Source organism: Orcinus orca, chromosome 14 (assembly GCF_937001465.1).
Source record: "Orcinus orca chromosome 14, mOrcOrc1.1, whole genome shotgun sequence".
Taxonomy (NCBI): domain Eukaryota; kingdom Metazoa; phylum Chordata; class Mammalia; order Artiodactyla; family Delphinidae; genus Orcinus; species Orcinus orca.
Window position 1 is genome coordinate 31,386,825 of NC_064572.1, and position 19,733 is coordinate 31,406,557.

The 19,733-nt window shown below is 39.4% G+C and overlaps 2 protein-coding genes across 13 annotated transcripts in view; both read right to left on the reverse strand.

Moving 5' to 3' along the window:
- Positions 1 to 7,533, reverse strand: MSS51 (MSS51 mitochondrial translational activator). Its single transcript, XM_004273122.4, is given in 9 exon segments — positions 1 to 2,059; positions 2,364 to 2,457; positions 2,769 to 2,996; positions 2,999 to 3,334; positions 3,540 to 3,676; positions 4,501 to 4,644; positions 4,926 to 4,959; positions 4,962 to 5,016; positions 5,018 to 7,533. Coding segments are annotated over 9 exon segments (1,377 nt in total). The 5' UTR covers positions 5,147 to 7,533; the 3' UTR covers positions 1 to 1,839.
- Positions 7,534 to 13,224: 5,691 nt separating this feature from the next.
- The window catches only part of PPP3CB (protein phosphatase 3 catalytic subunit beta), a 49,905-nt gene continuing 43,396 nt past the window's right edge, over positions 13,225 to 19,733 (reverse strand). For 9 of the 12 annotated variants that reach the window (XM_049697296.1, XM_012534203.3, XM_049697298.1 and 6 more), the window contains 2 exons: positions 16,253 to 16,282; positions 13,225 to 14,843 (listed from right to left, as the gene is read on the reverse strand). In XM_049697296.1, the coding sequence (XP_049553253.1) occupies positions 14,665 to 14,843; positions 16,253 to 16,282 (209 nt within the window). In that variant the 3' untranslated portion in view covers positions 13,225 to 14,664. The remainder of the gene's footprint in view (positions 14,844 to 16,252; positions 16,283 to 19,733) is intronic. The other 3 variants (XM_012534206.3, XM_012534205.3, XM_033434113.2) reach the window with 1 other exon arrangement.

The following is a 19,733-nucleotide window of genomic DNA, read 5'->3' on the forward strand; positions in this document are numbered from 1 at the left end:
TTTAAAAAACTGTTTTTGGTAACAGCTTTATTGAGATATAATTCACTGATGTAAAGTGTACAATTCAATGGTTTTTAATATATTCAGAGTTGTACCATCACAATTTTAGAACATTTATATCACCCCAAAAATAAAGCCCATACACTTTAGCCATCATCCCCAATATGCTCACCATCCTCATCTCTATGCTGCCACTCATCTACTTTCTGTCTCCATAGATTTGCCAACTCTAGACATTTTATATAAATGCACTCAGACAATATGTGGTCTTTTTATGACTGGATTTTCACTTAACATGAACATGGATGAGCGTATTTTCAAAGTTCATCCATGTTGTAACATGAATCAGTACTTCATTCTTTTCTATGGCCAAATATTTCATTATATGTATATGCCACATTTTGTTTATCTATTCACAAGTTGATGGACACTTGGGTTATTTTTACCTTTTGGCTATTATGAATAATGCTGCTGTGAACATTTGTGCACAAATATTTTCATTTCTCATGAGTACACACCTAGGAGCAGAATAACTGGATCAAATGGTAACTTAATGTTTAACTTCTTGAGAAACTGCCAGACTGTTTTCCAAAATAGCTGCACCATTTTACATCCCTACTAGCAGTGTACGAGGGCTGCAATTTCTCTACATCCTCGTTAACACTTGTTATTGTCTTTTTTATTGTTGTCATCCTAGCAAAAGAAGCACTTTCTTTCACTGTGGTTTTGATTTGTATTTCCAGATGACTAACGATGTTGAGCATCTTTTCATGTGCTGATCGATCATTTGTATATCTTCTTTGGAGAAACATCTGTTCAGATCATTTGCCCACTTTTAAATTGAGTTATTTGTCCTTTTATTATCGAGTTGTAAGAGTTCTATATATATATTCTGGATGTAAGTGGAGAGGCTGAGGTCACAGCAAGTTGTAGAAATGAATATCCAGGGAATATCCTAATCCTGAGAGTGTGATAAGAGAAGGATGACAATAGACAGGGTGTGGTAGAATGGCAGACCCAAAAAGAGAGCTGATGTTAATCACTCCTTTGGCAAGAGAGAAACCTCCAATCTTGAGATGTTCTGTGTAGACAAGTAACACTTGGCAGTGAACAGGAAATAAGATAAAACAAGTGACTTAAGAAGCCCCAAACTGAGTTTATTGTGGTATAGACCAGGTGATAACAAACTCCAGTGTATTCAAGTAACCCTGATACACCCTGGGATACCTAAAATACAACACAAGGGCAAAAAGCTGCTCTAAAATTAGAAGTCCCCAAGAGAAAATAGGAAAATGAGACATGTATCTCGAAAAAGCCAGGAAGTAGAACAGTGTGCCAATCCTCACAACCTCCCCCACGTTCCCAACCACTTCTTTGACTTCCTCATTTTTCCACTACTTCAAGTCATTAAGACTTCTGCATTTTTTAGCCCAAATTGCTGTATAAGAAGAAAGTCTTTTTCAGAAGAATAAGGTGCCATTCTTCTCCTTGGTGCCATCCGGTTAAAGTCAAAACGTATAACTTTCTCATGAAGGAAACTCTTAGGAACTTAAGGCTCTACAAAGACTGATATAAGGGCCTTTTGTCACACACTAAATCTAGAATCCTGTCTCCACACACTAAATCTAGAATCCTGTCTCTAGAAGCTACATGTGGCTAACCTCTTGGAAATGAGTCACATCATACAGGAGCTCCCATTCAGCTTAGAATCTACCAGGACAAGTGAATTAAGTTTACGATATAGTGGATTTGAAAGTTGGCAATAATCTGGCATCAGCAGGTAATTTCATCACAATCTCTGCATTTTCTAGACATCCAGTCAGGATCTGGCTCAGCTATTTATACCCTGCCATTTACTTTCTCTTCCAATTGCCTCTTATCCAGCTGGCAGGAGCTTCCAAGAAACGTGATATAGTAGGCACTGCAGTATACTGGCTGCTTGTTGGGGTTGGAGTAGACCTGTTCAGGTTTGAGGGACGCAAAAGGATTAGCTCCACAGGCTGTGATGTGTGTATCCATGTCCACCAGAATCTGCAAAGAGGCTGCCAACTCCTGCTGGCTATGGGAGACAGATAAGAAAAATTGCCCTGCTGATTATGAAAGAGATAGGAGAGGAACTGCCCATCAATCCCAAAAATTACCTAAGGCTGGACTAACGCAACAGCTATCCCTCCCTCCCAAATGTCTAGACTAACTACTCAATTAACTAGCATAGCACTTTGAAGGGATGAGAAAGCCAAGCATGGGAAGGAAGAAAATCCTCACCAGAAGGCAGAAGATGAGCAAGGGGGAGAGAAATGAGCTCATCTACATAGAGGTGTGAGTGAATTGGGGAGGTATCACAAATAGGAGGAGGTCAAAACCTGTAAACAGTAATCATTGTAGGGATCTCATAATCACGAAGTAGCAAGAGGGTGGGCAGCCAAGCCTCCATCAGGTCCAGGGAAGCATGGAAACCTATGGAACAAAAATGGAGATGGTAATAGAAAGGGGAAACGCTAAGGCAGACCCTAACCAACATACTTCTTTGCCTGCGTCCACCCCTCACCTTGCTCACCTCCAATGCTCATTTACCACCATCACCCGCCCCAGATTCTTTAATGGAAAATTATGGACCCAGGTGTAGCACATATGGCTAATGATCAACCAAGGTCTTCATTATATTACGCTCAACCTGACCAAATGAATGGGGTTCCAAAGGTACAAGAGCCAGGATGGAAAACTCCCAGAGGACCGACCCTGTATTCCCCTAAACAAATGACTCTTACCTGGATGGAATGCCACCACCAAATCTGGATGGGCTATCTGCCCAGACTCTACCTGCTCCTCCCAGAAGTCATGATAGAGGCCCCTATGGCTACTAAGCTGAACTGTGCCAGGTTCCAGGAGTGAAGGTGAGGCACTCTGTGAAAAGCCAGCAGCTACATCTACACCAACCATGATTACATGGAGGCCAAGGTGCCCAGGAAACATGTAGCCAAGTTCATCATAGTCCCAGGGTGAGTGAGGAATGTCTCTGCATGAGAAGCACCAACCACGTGCACTGTGCTTCCCCCGACCTTCCCAACATTTATCCCCAAGGCCCGAAGCCCAAAGCCCAGTGTCAAGGGCCGTGACAGGGCATCTGTCAGCAACCGCTTCAAAGAGCCCTGCAGGACATCTGGATCTGGCCTTGGCCATCCTACACTGGCCCACAGGGTGGTCATGGCCTGACTACCAAGCATAGCATCCAGAGTAGCCTCTAGCTGTAAACGTCACATAGAAAACCAGGTGTCCCAGCCCTGTGCGCCTTCAGTCAGCCAAGACCAAGGTCCTGAGGGAAGGACAAAACCACCTGCAGGAAAGAAGGAATAAGAAATGACCTAATCCTTCCCTGGCTTCAATATTCCCTCCATGTTCATTCTCCCAACCTGTCCCCAGGACTGCCCTGTCCCATTCAGTTCCTCATTTTTTCCTCAAAACAACACGCTTTCATATATTTCTCCAAGTACCATCAACTATGACCATTATGGCAAAATTCCCCAATACTGTCACTCCACCTGTGACCAGAGGCCATTCCATGAGACGGTCCACAGCTACAAGACGCAGCTCTTGACAAACCCTCCTGTGTGCTGGCCAGTCTGACCTCTGGCACTCTGGACCACAGTAATAGACACTTCTGCACCTGAGAGAATGAGGCCCAGAAACAGATGTTCCTATACCTCAAAGGTGAATGGGGGACTCCTGGGGAAGGGAACTGATATTCCTGCACCTGGGAAGAAAGATCACCAGGTGAGGAAAGTAGGGAGAGGAATGACAGCTGCTGCAACAAATTTGGGGACTATGTTTGGCACAGGAGGCAGGAGGGAGTGGGAACGTAATTTTTCTCTTGGGTTACAGTGACACCTCAGCCTCTGTCTAGAACTAACTTTTTACATCCCTTACAGAAACAAAAAAATAGCAGGAGTTTGTGGCTGCCCTGTTATCACAGGTGTGGCTTGACCCCAACCTCCCCAGACAGATACGGTCTTACCACTTAAGTGCTCAAGAGAAGAGAGGTAGGGCTTCCCTGGTGGCGCAGTGGTTAAGAGTCCGCCTGCTGATGCAGGGGACACGGGTTTGTGCCCTGGTCCAGGAAGATCCCACATGCCGCGGAGCGGCTAGGCCCGCGAGCCATGGCCGCTGAGCCTGCGCGTCTGGAGCTTGTGCTCCGCAACGGGAGAGGCCACAACAGTGAGAGGCCCGCGTACCGCAAAAAAAAGAAGAAAAAAAAAAAAAAAAGGAGGAGAGAGGTAGAAAGGATTATACTCTGGTCTCTGTCTAACCTCCCCATAATACCAAAATAATCAGGAGTCTTATAAGCAACCCTTTTCTAATTTCTCTGTGGCCTAGATCACACAAAATGAGGAGCAAGCCTGAAGTTATTCTGAAAATTCTCAGACCTTTCCTCCTGCAATGAGGTCTTAGAATAGGATCATTCCGGATGTCTCCCCTATTAGCCCCCAACTAATCACCTCTTGCCGGAGGACCCTGGAGTTTGAAAGGCCACTAGGGAGTACTTTACAGTGAGCACAGAATCGGAATGTGTCCTCCATCTTCTGGAACATTTCTTGAAGGCATCGATATCCAAAGCCTGATACAGGAGTATCCCCATCTAGCACCAACCTGCAGAAACAGCATGAAGAAGGAGTGGCAATAGGAAAAACACCTCCAAAATTTCTCATGACTCTTACCTTGTCTCCTATATATTTGCACCTCTCCTACTCCCATTGTTTCTCTTTTAAGCAAATTATATTTCTTCTATAGTAATAAAACTGGCAAAAGTCAGGATGAGAAAATCCCTCATTGCAAATACCCCATATTCCCCAAGCTATACTCCCTCTCCACCTTATGAATCACTTCTACCAGTGACAATATATCACTCTTCCATAGAGTTAGTCACTCACTTGTATTCTTCATAGCTTTTCATGTTCAGCTTTGAAGGATCAGCTGGGATAGGCCAGGAACATTATTCTCCAAGGAGAAGAAGCCAAGTGTTATCAATGCTAGGTCCAGGTTTTGAGAGGGTCAGAGGCACAGGAGTCACAACTGTGGGTGGGGTCACAACCACGGGAGCCACTGATGAGGGGAGTTTCTTGTGCCTTCGTCATCGGGACCGTGGAGCCATGGCCTGTCCAGTGATACCTGGGGACTATACGTAGAACAGATATGGAATGGAATTTTGTAAGTTGGACACATATGATGCTTTTTCATATGTTTGACCTTTCACTTGTCATTCCAGTCTCTCAGGCCCAGGTATCAGTAAGATTTATTTCATATCTACAGATTATTGATCACCACAGGCAGTTGTGAAAAAGAGAAATAATTATATGTGACTATAATTATACATATATGTATTATACATGAAGTTCTATATACAATATAGATGCCTAGAAAAGTCTGGCAGGGCTCATATAAAATTAATAACAGTGATTAACTCTGAGGAAGGGAAAAGGCACTAGGATGGGAATTGGATCGATAAAAGGGAACTTTAGACTTGTTTGTAATGTGTGACTTTTTATACAAAGAATATATTCGTATACTATTTGTGTATTTTAAAACATCAACTTAGAGGAAAAAGCAACAAAAGTTTTGGTTGGGCTTCCCTGGTGGCGCAGTTGTTGAGAGTCCAACTGCCGATGCAGGGGACATGGATTCGTGCCCCGGTCCGGGAAGATCCCACATGCCGCGGAGCGGCTGGGCCCGTGAGCCACGGCCGCTGAGCCTGCGCGTCCGGAGCCTGTGCTCCGCTATGGGAGAGGCCACAACGGTGAGAGGCCCGCGTACTGCAAAAAAAAAAAAAAAAGTTTTGGTTGTCCGAAACTACCATCTAACTAGAGAAACAGTCAATCTAATCTAGTTGGGGAAGGAAAACATTCATTTTAAAAGACCTATCATCACATTTATAAGCAATAAACCAAAAAGTAGAAATCAAATGCAATACCAAATTAGCACTACAATGCCAAGTTATGCACATTATTAGGAAAATTTTCTAAAAAGGTGAGTTCTGAAGTAGAACTAAACCCACACCCACTCACTACCTAGAGAGAACTCTTGTGGTGTCCTCCTTCCCTGGCCTGTCTTTTCCCATTCCTTCCACGAGGGTTGAGTAAACAAAAGGGACTATACTGGAAAAAATAAAACATAAATATTTATTGATAAACAGATAAAATCATTTGCAAAATACTATAACAGAAACAAATGTGAAAAAACATACTTAACATCTATATGTCTTAGACGTTAGATATAAACTATAATATAAGGCAGTGTATAAATCCTACAAGAAAAGTGAAACTAGAGCACTAATGGGAGATCAGAAGAAGAGAGTCTCTCAGTTGGTGAGCTACAGACAGACTTTATGAAGCAGCAATTGGAACAGACCATGAAATATGGCAATACTGTGAATACACAAAGATAGGGAAACAGGAACTCTAAACACAAAGAAGAGTGTGACCATAACAAATGTAGATGGGAAAATTCTGGGAACTAAGGAACTAGAATGGTTTGAGCTGGATTATTAAGTCTAAAGACCTAAGTGTAAGAGAGAAAACTATAAAGTCTTAGGGGCTTCCCTGGTGGCACAGTGGTTAAGAATCCACCTGCCAATGCAGGGGACACGGGCTCAATCCCTGCTCCGGGAAGCTCCCACATGCCGCAGAGCAACTAAGGCCGTGCACCACAACTACTGAGCCTGCACTCTAGTGCCCATGAGCCACAACTACTGAAGCCTGCGTGCAGCAACAAAGACCCAACACAGCCAAAAATAAATTAACTAATGAAAAAAAAATTTTTTTAATGGTAACTTTCATGTTAAAAAAAAAAACCACTATAAAGTCTTAGAAGAACACAGGGGAAAAGCTTCATGATATTGTATTTGCCAAGTTCTTGAATACGACACCAAAAGCACAAGCAATAAAAGAAAAAATAGATAAAATGGACTATATCAAAATTTTAAAACTTTTGTGCATCAAAGGACAAAGTGAAATGGCAACCCATAGAATGGGAGAAAATACTTGTAAATCATATATCTGATAAGAGATTAATATCCTGAATATGTAAAGAACACCTGAAACTCAACAACAACAAACAGCCCAATTACAAAATGGGCAAAAGACTTGAATAGACATTTCTCCAAAGAAAATATACAAATTTCCAAGAAGCACATGATACTCAACACGACTAATCAAAGGCAAATCAAAACCACGGACACCACTTTACTCCCATTAGGATGGCTATCATCAAAAAACTAGAAAACAACAAGTGTTGGTGAGGATGCAGAAAAACCGGAACCTTCCTACACTGATGGTAGGAATGTAAAATGGTGCAGCTGCTGTGCGAAACAGTATGGCAGCTCTGCAAAAAGTTAAATAGAGAATTATCATATGACCCAGCAATTTCACTCTTAGGTATACACCCAAAATAACTGAAAACAGGTATGCAAACAAATGCTTATACACAAATGTCCATAGCAGCACTATTCACAGTAGCCAAAAGGTAGAAACAAACTAAAGGTTATCAAAAGATAAATGAATAAACAAATTGGGATATATATATATATATACACACACACACACACACACACACACGTACACATATATATGTGTGTGTATATATATATGTATATATATATAAATTCAGCCATAAAAAGAAATGTACTGATACATGGTACAATGTGGATGAACCTCAAAAACATTATGCTAAGTTAAAGAAGCCAGACACAAAACGACACATTATATGATTGCATTTATATGAAATATCAAGAATAGGTAAATTCAGAGACAAAGCAGATCCGTGGTTGCCAAGGGCTGGGTGGAAGGGGGAATGAGGAGTAACTGATTAATGGTTATAGGCTTTTTGGGGGGGGTGATGAAAACGTTTTAGAACTAGATAGAGGTAATGGGTGCACAACAATGTGAATGTACTCAATGTCATTTAATTGCTCACTTTAAAAGGATTAATTTTATGTTATGTGAATTTCACCTCAATTTAAAAAAGAAGAAAGGTATCTATAGAGATTTTGAAGCTAAAAAATTGTTTTATTCCCCAGATAAACTGCCTTCAGGGACAGGGAAATGAAGAGGATAATGCTGACAGTGGTTGTTTTTTATTGTGAATGAGGTAAAAGTTCAAATCAAGAATTGTGTTTTGTTACAAAAATGGTCTGACATTTAATCCTTCTGAACTAGATCTGTTAGGAAAATACTCCAGAATCATCATTCAGCTGAGATGTAGGTGGCAGAACAATCAAACAAAAACCCTCCCCAAATCATCCAGCTAATATCCATTATCTTACAACATGGCTCTTGCAAACCACGGTCCTCAGGTTAATGGAGGAACTAATTTGATTTTCCTTTGTAGTTTCTTTCTCCTCGTCCTTTCATTCCACCCCTATTCTCCCCCCTCATCCCACAGATGAACGGCCAGTTTCAGAGTCCACAAAACAGAGATAACTAAGTTCATCTGCGTATCATATCTTCTACATTCCCACCAATAAAGAAGAAATTAGACCTAAAGATAGTACATTATTTTAGGATTTAAGGGTTATCTCTCTTTCCTAAAGGGCAGATGGAATTGCCTTCAAACCTTAGGACGCCATTTCCAAAAACTGACCTGGCTCTTCCCTCCACTTTTTTTTTTAAAAATTTATTTATTTTTGGCTGCATTGGGTCTTTGTTGTTGCGCACAGGCTTTCTCTAGTTGCAGGGAGTGGGGGCTACTCTTCGTTGCGGTGCGCAGGCTTCCCATTGCGGTGGCTTCTCTTGTTGTGGAGCACGGGATCTAGGCATGCAGGCGTCAGTAGTTGTGGCTTGCGGGCACTACAGTGCAGCCTCAGTAGTTGTGACACACGGGCTTAGTTGCTCTGCATCATGTGGGATCTTCCCGAACCAGGGCTCAAACCTGTGTCTCCTGCATTGGCAGGTGGATTCTTAACCACTGTGCCACCAGGGAAGCCCTTTCCTCCACTTTTAATCACCAAACATTCTCATCACATTCCCAGAACCACTGCAATTCTAGAATAAGTACTCATATGCTGTATCTACCCAGCCCCCTCTGGCAAGACACCACCTTCTTAAACCTTGAAAGAATGGACTCATCTTTTCTTTACAGGTATGGAGGAAAAGTATCTTTGAGATAAATCAATAGTCTTAAATTCCAGAAGTAATAATAAATATCTTCCTGATATTCAACCAAAGGCCTTTATTCTGCAATGGAAGCCAATTAAGACCAGAAAGGTACTTATCCACCTTTCCAATGAGCGATCTTCCTCCCATGGAAGATTAAGTCCACTGGAAGACTGGATGAACTGGCTGGAAGTCAAGGGATCGATCACACAGCTTGGCGAGGCATGAAGTTGGTGAAATCCCTGATGCCATATTTTCCTCTGTGTCTACAGTTGGTTCCTGATACAAATGGATAGTTTTCTGGCAGGAAGGTAAGAAGGTGGGAATGAGGAGCCAGGTCTTTGCATTTGCATCTGTATATATCATCAGGCTCATGTCTGAGTTTGTGTACCCAGCCCCCCTAGTTCTAACTTTCCTGCAATGAGGCCTAGTATCCTCCAAGTTCGGGGGTGGGGAGTTGACCTAAGAGAAACAAAGGCAGTGACTTGGGGTCTAATTTATTCCCAGTATATAAGAGAGAGAACACCAACACCAAGGACTGGAGAGGAGACATGAACTGGATGGCCTACAAAAACTCTTATCCTTCATCTCTAAATTCTCTAAAATATTAGCTAGCTTATCCCCACACCTAGGTCTCCCATATTCACCCCTCCTTACCACCAACAGCCTCAAATTTCACCTAAATCATAGTCATCTTCTCACCATCTCCAGACCAGTGAGGCCCATCTAATTTTCTCAAGTTCACCAGCAAACAAAAAATGTCTTTAGGGAGTAGGGAAGAGAAGGGTGAGTGAAGCTCATCATTGGGGATCCTCAAAAGGGGTTAGGAAAGAGAAAAAGAAAAGGAGAAACACATTAGAAACATTGCTATTAGGACAACATTCAGCTGCTTTATCAGTGATTAACACTCCCTGGAGTGATAAATACTTTACTCAACTATAAACTAAGCAAGCAGAGGAGTTGATGGAAAAGTAACTTACCCTGCTAAGCCCTCAGCTTCATTCCTTCTCTCTTCCTTCCAAGTGAAGTAAATGCTTGATCTCCTCAGATCTACGTTGTGGCTGATTTGCAGCTGTCCCTTCATATCACTTTCCTTTGCAAACTGCTGAAATGCTGAGTCTCTGTGATAAGGTATGCCCTGCCAACCAGACAGACAACACTGAATTCTCCCTAACGAGGCAAATAAGGACCTGGCCCCCTGCCCTTGGACTTCTCTCTTTCTGACCTTCCTTCTCTGCCAGGAAGGCTCAGAACTCTGTCAACACTCCCAAACTCACCAAAGGCCAGGCAGGCTGAGGAAAGATGAAGCTTACTGCTTCCTGGACCTCTCTTACTAAGGCAGCATTTCTGCTCCCAGTCCACAGCGTCAGGAAAAAGCCCTTGGGATTAGTTCAGAAGTCAGTATTTGATTGGAAAAGGTAAACACTAGCCCAGAGGAACAGGAACCCCTAGAGTTCTAGATGTCAATCTAGACACAGGATGAGTTCTCCCAAGCCCCAAGTCCTTTTTAACGTAACAAACACTGCTCAAACACAACTCAACAGTGACCAATGTAGGTTTAAGTACAAATATGATACCCAGAAAAGGAGAATACAAATGGTCATTTAATGGTACAGAAAGAAATCAATTGGAGGGGAAACGTCCAGAATTAATTTGTAAAATTCAATTTCCCTGAAAGGAGAGCAAGGCACTTTCTGAGTGAATGTCATCAGGGGCATTCCACCTGTTTATTTTAAAAGAGGAATAAAATTTTCTGGAATATTAAAGTAAGCAAGACCAAAAACACACACTATTTCTAGGAAGAGAAAATAGAAAAGAACTCAAACATCTCATTCCTTCCTGTAATGGATGCTGATCCAGGGAATTTAATTCCACATTTCTAGCTCCTTTTCACTTAGAGCTATCAAGCTCCAGAACCTATCAGAGTTGTTAGTGCAGTGGTCCTGTATGACTCTACAACCTGACGCTGCTTATATGTGGGCCCAGCTATGTCACTTACCTGCCTCTGTGAACATCAGCAAATTGGGGAACAGAACCACTTGCAATAAGGTCCTGGACCGTGGCAAATAAATCTATGCATGAACAGATGCAGAGAATGGATTCCAAAGGAACCCCAAAATGTAGAAAGCACAAACTACAAGCAGGGAAGGTGGAAGAAAAGTGTTAAGGATGCAAAAAAAACATTACATAACATTATGTAGAATAGCTGTGGACAAAGGAAAATCAGTTGCAACAGGCAAAAATCCTGAATAAAATAGGGGTAATTCATTTTAAGCAAAGGTTTCAGGCCAATTTCAAGTTTAACTGGCAGAAAATTGAAAGGTTTTGAGGTTTGTTAATGGCTGAACTGCAAAAGGTAAAAGAACTCAGATTGTCTTTTCTAACTCAGAAGTGTCATCTTTGAATATAAAGGGAGATGATATATAGAAAAAAACTGACATTGAATAGTTTACATTTCACCATCATTACTACTGTTCTGGTAGACATTTAAATTTACAATTTAGAAAGATCTGAACTTTTCACAATTTGCATTCATCATGAGTTACATTAAAAAAAAAAACCTTTAAAAGTACTTCTATGGTTCGTTGTGAAACTAGTTAGAAGACAGACTAGAAAGAGCTGCCTATTCAACAAGTACAAAGGGGGCTTCCCTGGTGGCGCAGTGGTGAGGAATCCTCCTGCCAATGCAGGGGACACAGGTTCAAGCCCTGGTCTGGGAAGATCCCACATGCTGCGGAGCAACTAAGCCTGTGAGCCACAGCTACTGAGCCTGTGCCCTAGAGCCCGCGAGCCTAGAGCCCATGCTCCGCAAGAAGAGAAGCCACCGCAATGAGAAGCCCGCACACCGCAACGAGAAGCCCCCGCTCTCTGCAACTAGAGAAAGCCCGTGCACAGCAACAAAGACCCAACTCAGCCAAAAAATAAGTAAAATAAATTAAAAAAAAAAAAAAGTAGGAAGGGATCTATGAGTGAGTGATATTCTACCACTCTTCATGTATACCACTTTTTCTGAGTTCCATTCCTTCCTCTTATTTTCTTCTTAATTTTTGCCATTAACCCTAATTCTTCTGATTTGCTAATGATATTTTATGTTTACCCATGATTCCCATAAACACTATATAACCCTAGTAATGGACCTAAGGAACTAAAGAAGTTCCTGCTACCTGATATATTAGTTAAGCTCTTAATTTAGAGATGCATAGTTTTCACAGACCAATAACATCAAGAGAATATTTAAGGTATACAGTACATAATAACTGTAAAGGCAGCTCATGGACTGGGATGCAAGTTAATATTACAGCAAGCAGAAGCTGTAATGATCAACAATTGGAGTTCTGCTTGCTACCTTGAATTAGGCATGTATATATACTTCAAGTTAAATTAATGCTTTTTTTTTAAGTCTTTATTGAATTTGTTACAGTATTGCTTCTGTTTTATGTTTTGGTTATTTTTTGGGCCGCGAGGCATGTGGGATCTTAACTCCCTGACCAGGGATCGAACCCACACCCTATGCATTGGAAGGCAAAGTCTTAACCACTGGACCACCAGGGAAGTCCCTAAATTAATGCTTTATAATGTGTATCATTATAATTATTGTTGAAAAATGTAATTAAAGTTGCTATACAATTATATTATTATAAAATGTTGAACAATATGCAAATTTCGCTCAATTTGCAAAATTCTATACTTATTTTGATTGTGACAAAGAACGAAAATGCAGTATTATTCTTTTCTTATTGTTAAAACTTAATAAATTCGAAATACTACTGTAACAAAATTCTAGACAATAACATTTTCTTTCAGTTAAAAGTTAAGTGAAACACTGATTTTAAATAACAGATTTAGGCCTATAATAGGCACCCAGAGTGCTCAGTTACTAATGCTCATGTAAAACAAGTATAAGCAAAGTAAAAAAAAAGAAAAAAAAGGAAAAATTTATGAAGACAAGAATTTAATTCATCATATTACCATGAACTACCCATTAGATAATTTTCTCTGAATATCCCAATTCTACTAACAGGATTTTCTGATTTGCATGAGGTCAAATCAGACTACATCTTCCAAATAAAACCCAACACAGAGATAGGAGCAGCGGCCCATGCATGGAATTTATTGTGTGCTACTGTTTATAAAATACTCAAATAGTCCTGCACATGCATAATATTTCCAACTTAGAAAGGAGACCATACAGGGTGCACTTTCTGGCAAACAAACAATAGATGGTTCCGCTGCCTGGAGCTCTGAGTTGTATTCCAGGGCATGAGGGAAGCAGGCCACCAAAGTAAAGGGAAATACCAAACTACTGTGGCAATCAATACAGGTCAGTAATTGTGAAAAATTAGCACATGGTTCCATTTAGTCTAACCAAGCAGTTCTGTAACTATCGAAAGAAAATGTTCAACATGCAGTCTTGACTTTTATGCTTCCACTAACATCTGAATGACTGAACAGAACTGTTGCTTCTATGCTGCACTGCTTAATCAAAAACACTTCCAGAACATTTTAAAATTTCCTTTGCATCAAAACATAAAATGATAGGAAGCCAGCAGTAAATCACCCTGGTGGCTATTTAAGCAACTTGAGTACTCACAGTAAACTAAAATTTCTCATAACATCTAGGTAACCTATACATGTCGTACCTGTACATCATAGGTCTATATATTAAATATTTGCAAAATGAAAACATGCATACACAAAATACGTCAAGTTTTACAGACATGATTTGAATTAAAATTTACTTTGACAATGTACAAACTTCTTTTAAAGTACCTTAAATGAGTAATTCTGTAATTCTTCATAATTCTGAAATTTAGAGATTTTCTTCTTAAATCTCTGGGGTGTAAATCTCAAAAGATCTGGGCAAGAAAGATTCTAAATTAGTTTTTGGATTTGTGTACAAGTAAGAGAGTCTGCCTAGAAATAGGTTATGCATTCATAATTGAAAAATACCAAGACTATATTACAGAATTAGCCACATTTAGGAACTACAGACCTGAGGTCAGCATTTTGTATAAATGCCAACTGGGTTTCTCAGCATTTTGCCCATAATTCAAAACACAGCTTAGTAACCTCGGAAATGTATTTTAAGACCATGCTAACTCATCCTTTAAAGACATTTCATGGGGGAAAAAAAAAGTCCACATTATCTCTTAGGATTGTATTTGAAGTTATGGTTGAAAAACAAAATCTAATTCTACTGAGGGGAAAAAGAAATCTCATTTGTAAACTTAAATGTGTGAACCACAAGCATAAATGGAGGTGTAGTTGCCCTCCACTGGAAATTGCCCCAAGCCCCTTGCTCACTGCTCTCCACCTTGGCAGCGATGACCCAATCTTATCAGATAGCACAACATGTCCCAGGGCCCTCAAGCCTCCATCCAGGAAGGGGGCTGGGGTCTCAAAAGCACAATGGTTTCTCCAGAGGGACTGTGACATTTACAGTCAGCTTGACCGACCCCTCCAGCTCCTCGGGTGATCTGTCCATTTGGGGCCCGAGCTGTGAGAGTCCCTGGGAAGCCGTGGGTCACTGGGCACCATGGTTGCCAGTCCCGTGGTTCTCAGTGGCATGTGCGGTGTTCAGAGAATTGAAACCATCTTGCTGTACAGCATCTTTCCGGGGTGGCATTCTCTCATTGATCCTATCCAAACCCTTTGCCTCTTCAAAACTGCAGATTCTATGTGGTGGAGAGAATCCTCGTATTGCTTAACAAAATGCAAATTTGATACGTCAGTAATTGAAAAACATTTCTGAGATTTCAAAAACATAATTAATGATTTTTAAGAAGAAAGAAATTAGTTGTACATAGCAACATTTAAATCTTACTTTAACTGAAGCCTATCCCCATTCTAGATTTCCCCTTAAAAATGTGACATGTTTAAACCTAAATATAAACATGACAGCTTCATAGACGACAAGTGTTACATAGCCTTAAAAAAAACACACACACAAAAATAATCCTCCCCTGCCCCCAAGACCTCCAGGCAATGGTCTCAGGGTCTCAACCTGACTTCTACTACATCAATTATCTCCTACCTCAGGCCCTAAGATCACCAGTGACTATCACAGTAAGGCAGCAACAAGAGTAGGGGCAAGTGAGGAGGCTAAACAAGGTTAATCCTCAACATACAAATCTGTACCAAGAGCGTGGGAGAAGAAAAGAAAGTTAAAATTTAGCAGATCAGAACTACCTTGGAGGTCAAGGTATTATCGCCCCATTACCGCCAATATGAAATGAAAAAGGTAGGAAATGCCTCCAGGAGTTAGATCTGTGTTTGGCAGATTGTAAAACGTATTTATAGTTCCATATTTTAGGAGATGTTTTCCTTAATTCACTGGCCATTCACTGCCTGTTCTTTGGAAACCCAAATCAAAATAAACGGCAATCCTCCTCCAATTGTTATGGTTTCTCATTCACTTCATCTGGAGTGATGTATCCTCTATTATTAAAATGTACATTAAAAAAATTTCCATACTATTGGTTATAATTTGGTTGCTTTAATATGCAATCCCTGGGACTCAGAGTCTGTGCATGTGAACCAAGTAAGGGGTTGGGGCAGCAAAGCTTTCAGCAACGTGGAATACCAACCCAATACATGATATACGCGATGTAATATTATCAGCAAACACTAGCCCAGACTGCAGCACAAAATCACAGTGACAACTCTGCACTCTCAGGTGAATTACTGAAAATGAGTATGTCATTTTTATATCATGAGTATACCAAACCTACATCTAGAGAGGATTGCACTTCAGAATTTAAAAATCTGAGTAGCACAGAATCATGCAAAATATGGAACAGATCTTTATTTGCAACTGTAAATGCTATAATATTATACCATAACATGCTGTACTCTAAAGAATTCTGGAACATTAAATGCTGGTCGCATTACTATACTAGAAAAGGGAAAAAACCAAATTGTCACTATGGAACTCAGTCCTTGTGATTTAAAAAGAAGAAGAAGAAAAAGATATGACTGTTAAACTTGATGAGTCAGTGAGTCTGATTCATCTTGGACTGTGCAAGCTAGAAGTAAGACACACCCACAGGACATTCACTGATGCCCACCCACACACCACAGATCTCTGCCCAGTGCAAGGACTCTGATCGTACCTTTTTCAGCCTCAATAGCCTCAACTGTGGCTGTACAGAAGTGAGCAGAGGCATGCAAAATGAATGAGAGAGATGAGAAGGGTCATATCGTACAGCAGAAAAGGCAATGATTACTTAAAATATAACAGTACCCCATACTACATTATCATTTACAATTTAACATATATAGTACCCGTATTAGAGAGCCCCATCCAATCCCCCAATTCCCGACACAGCACAGTTTACACACAGCACTAAGACACCATCGCTCAGAGCACAGAACACATAGACCTATTGTAAACACAGACACCTCAGCATCCATGCAAATGCACACTAGTATTAATTACCCATCTTGAATTCAGTATTTTGATGACGTTAGAATTTTCCAACATGTTTATTATGTCACATCCATCACAATCACAAGGAAATTCTCTAGAGTGAAATTATGATGGTAGAATTGCAGTAGAGCAAACAGAATGAGATTCTTTTCTTTCATGTCTAACTTATCACCAGTTGGTCCCCTAAGATATAAACTAGAAGGGGTCAGCAATGCTTTTCCTGTCACTTCTAATTCATAGGGCAAAGCATAAGCTGCAAAAGTTGGTATGGCTACAATGAAATTTATGGTCAGTAAACTTGGTGAATTACTCTAATTAGAACAGTTCCATAGTGCTGTCCTCTGTGGGTAATCTAAAAGGACTCCTCTTATCTATTAGAAACGTCCTTTCTATTATAACTGGTGTTCCAAATATCTAAAGATATCTAAAGATATCAACATGTAACATATATAAAAATCCATTTATGTTCAGTGTATCACGAACTCAAATCTACCTCAGTTACTAACAGCCTCAAGTGACAATAAGAAGGCTACTGAGCATGTTTTCAAGCCCATCTACCAACTAGAGAGGAATCAAGAGATAGAACTGAGGTCTTACAGGCAATAAATCCTGTTCATTTCATGATATGGACATACATATAGGTCATATAAATGAGAAATACATTCTTGGTATAGCTTGTCTCTGGCCCATTTAGAGAATTGCAACATATTTAGTCATACATATTTTTGTAGTCAAAGATTCTTTTGGTTCATTTCTGGGTTCAAACTGTATAAAGCACTCACACTGAGGACCAGGACCAAAGATTGCAGAGGACATTATTGCCTGATAATACTGCCAAGTCTCAATTCTTACTTTACCCAAAGTGCACAAATTCATACTATTGATAATGTTCCATCCCTTCTACTTTGCTTCTTCAATGATAAGGCCAATTAGAATAATTATTCCTAAAATGAACTTTTAGCAGTACACATGATTTAGAAATAATAAAATTTATCCAAAGCAGTTATTAATGTGAAAGGACACTGATGAATCTAAGGAATTAAAGAAGGCTAAATTAGATGTTTGTAATCTCAATCAGATAGTAAAGTGGGGACCCCCAAAAAAGGAGCATAAACACTGAATAAAGGAAGAATTAATTTTTCTCAACTGTTAAATCATATTACAAATTAAAGCAGATATACTTATTGTATACCCACTGTACTTATTTAAATCACCATTTAAAAAATCTAGCCCTGTACACTTGGAAAATACTCTTGGAATTTGTCCAGACAGAAAACTGGGATAAATGACCCACCTCTACTGGATCAGCCCTGGAATTCCTATTCTTCAAAACATGGACTATTTTCTTTATAATTTAGAAATTAAATAGGGAAAAATAAAATGCCTATCAGAATCTATGTTTTAAAGAGCTTGTGGTAACAGAAGTGATTTTATATGAGATATTTCATAATTTGTATTTTATATATAGTAATAAATTAAAAATAAAAAACTGATTATCACTGTAAGAATTAGTATCTATTTTAGTATGTCAATAGTTTTAAAGTCTATAAAAATTTTTTTCAAATTATGAAAATGACAATACACTTTTGGGGGCTTTTAATTTTATATGCATTTTCTAGGTCAATTTATATTCTCTGCTCTTTCCCAAGGCCTCTAAATGCTCCTAAATGCTTTTTAGGACACAAAATGTACATCACACTCAAAATTGCATACCATGTTAAGTTTGAATGCTTAGAATTCAAAGAAGATCATTTGAAGCTTACATATTAAGCTGGAAAGAAAGAGATCTGATAATTGCAAAATTCTATCTGAAGAGCACTATTTTTCCTCAATTTTTTTCAGTTTTATGGGGCATCTTGACATGACCTTACTAAGTTTGAGTGTAATGCTGTTTCAAACTGTGTTCCTCAATACTACACAGGATAAGTGATCAAGAGGAATTGACCTTACTATAATATAGATGGCCACATATTTTCTCATATAGGTCCTCATGAAGGTAGCATTATAACGGCTAGCTCCCAATCAAACTTCCAAGAAGAAAATGCACATAAAATATGATTATCAAATCCTACTCCAACAGAGTTATGCAGTTTGTAAAAACACTTGAGAAATATCATAAATTAACTGTAAAGTTATTGATGAGACAATTTCTATTTTCTGACAATAGGACGGAGGTCTTAGAATTTTAAAACTTTCTTTTTGCAATACTTAGCTCTCAGGTATTCACGTCAGGGGTCATGTCTACTAAAATTTTAAATGTTACATAAATTTTTAAAAATCACATGGGTGATCATACTTCTGTATGAGTTTTGTTATTTGTTTCAAAATGGGTTTGTCTTATGATAGAGAAATCACTTCAACCAAATGTAAACCACACGATCAAGATCCATTGCTGGCAGAGCTAGGGAGCTATCTAGTTTCCCAAATCGGACCCCTTAAGCTCAGCACCATCCAGTAACTCACTCTACGCCGGGAATAGACAGTCCCTTCAGTAAAGCTGTCTTTCAATCCTTCCCTGCAGTTGGGGGTGATTTCAAAGTTGGAAGACTGAGCTTCAGGCTGCATGCAAATTAAGAATAAATAGATGTGCTGAGCTCTCAACAAAGCATGTAATTAGCAGGCACTAATTGCGAAATCTGAAAGAAAGGTTCGCTGTGGATACAACATAAAAGTAACAAAATATCCAAGGATAACTGAGAGATGACCATAGTTTAGATTTACTTAAGTGTGAGACCCTTTAGGTTTTCTTTTCCTTTTCTGAACAAACAGGAGGAAGGATATGGCATTTTTCAAGTTATTAAAATTCATCCTTTTCTATTAACATTCTTGCTAGTTTTATTGAATGTTTAAGGTCTTCTTAATTTGTTTTAATGAAATTATTTTTTGCTCATTTTCCTAATGTTTACAAGATAATAAGAAAAATGAAGGGCAAGAAATATAAAGAAAATCAGAGCAGATTTTTTTTAAATCAATAAAAGAAACCTCATTCAAAATGAAAATTTGAAGATATAATTTCAAAACATACTTATATATCTCACATATACCAGTAGTGGTAGCAGACAACACAATAACATATAAATAGAACATGTATAGGCTACAAGTAGAAATTATTTATCTACAGAAAAATTCTTTTTATTTATTTAAGCATTTATTATGAGACCGAG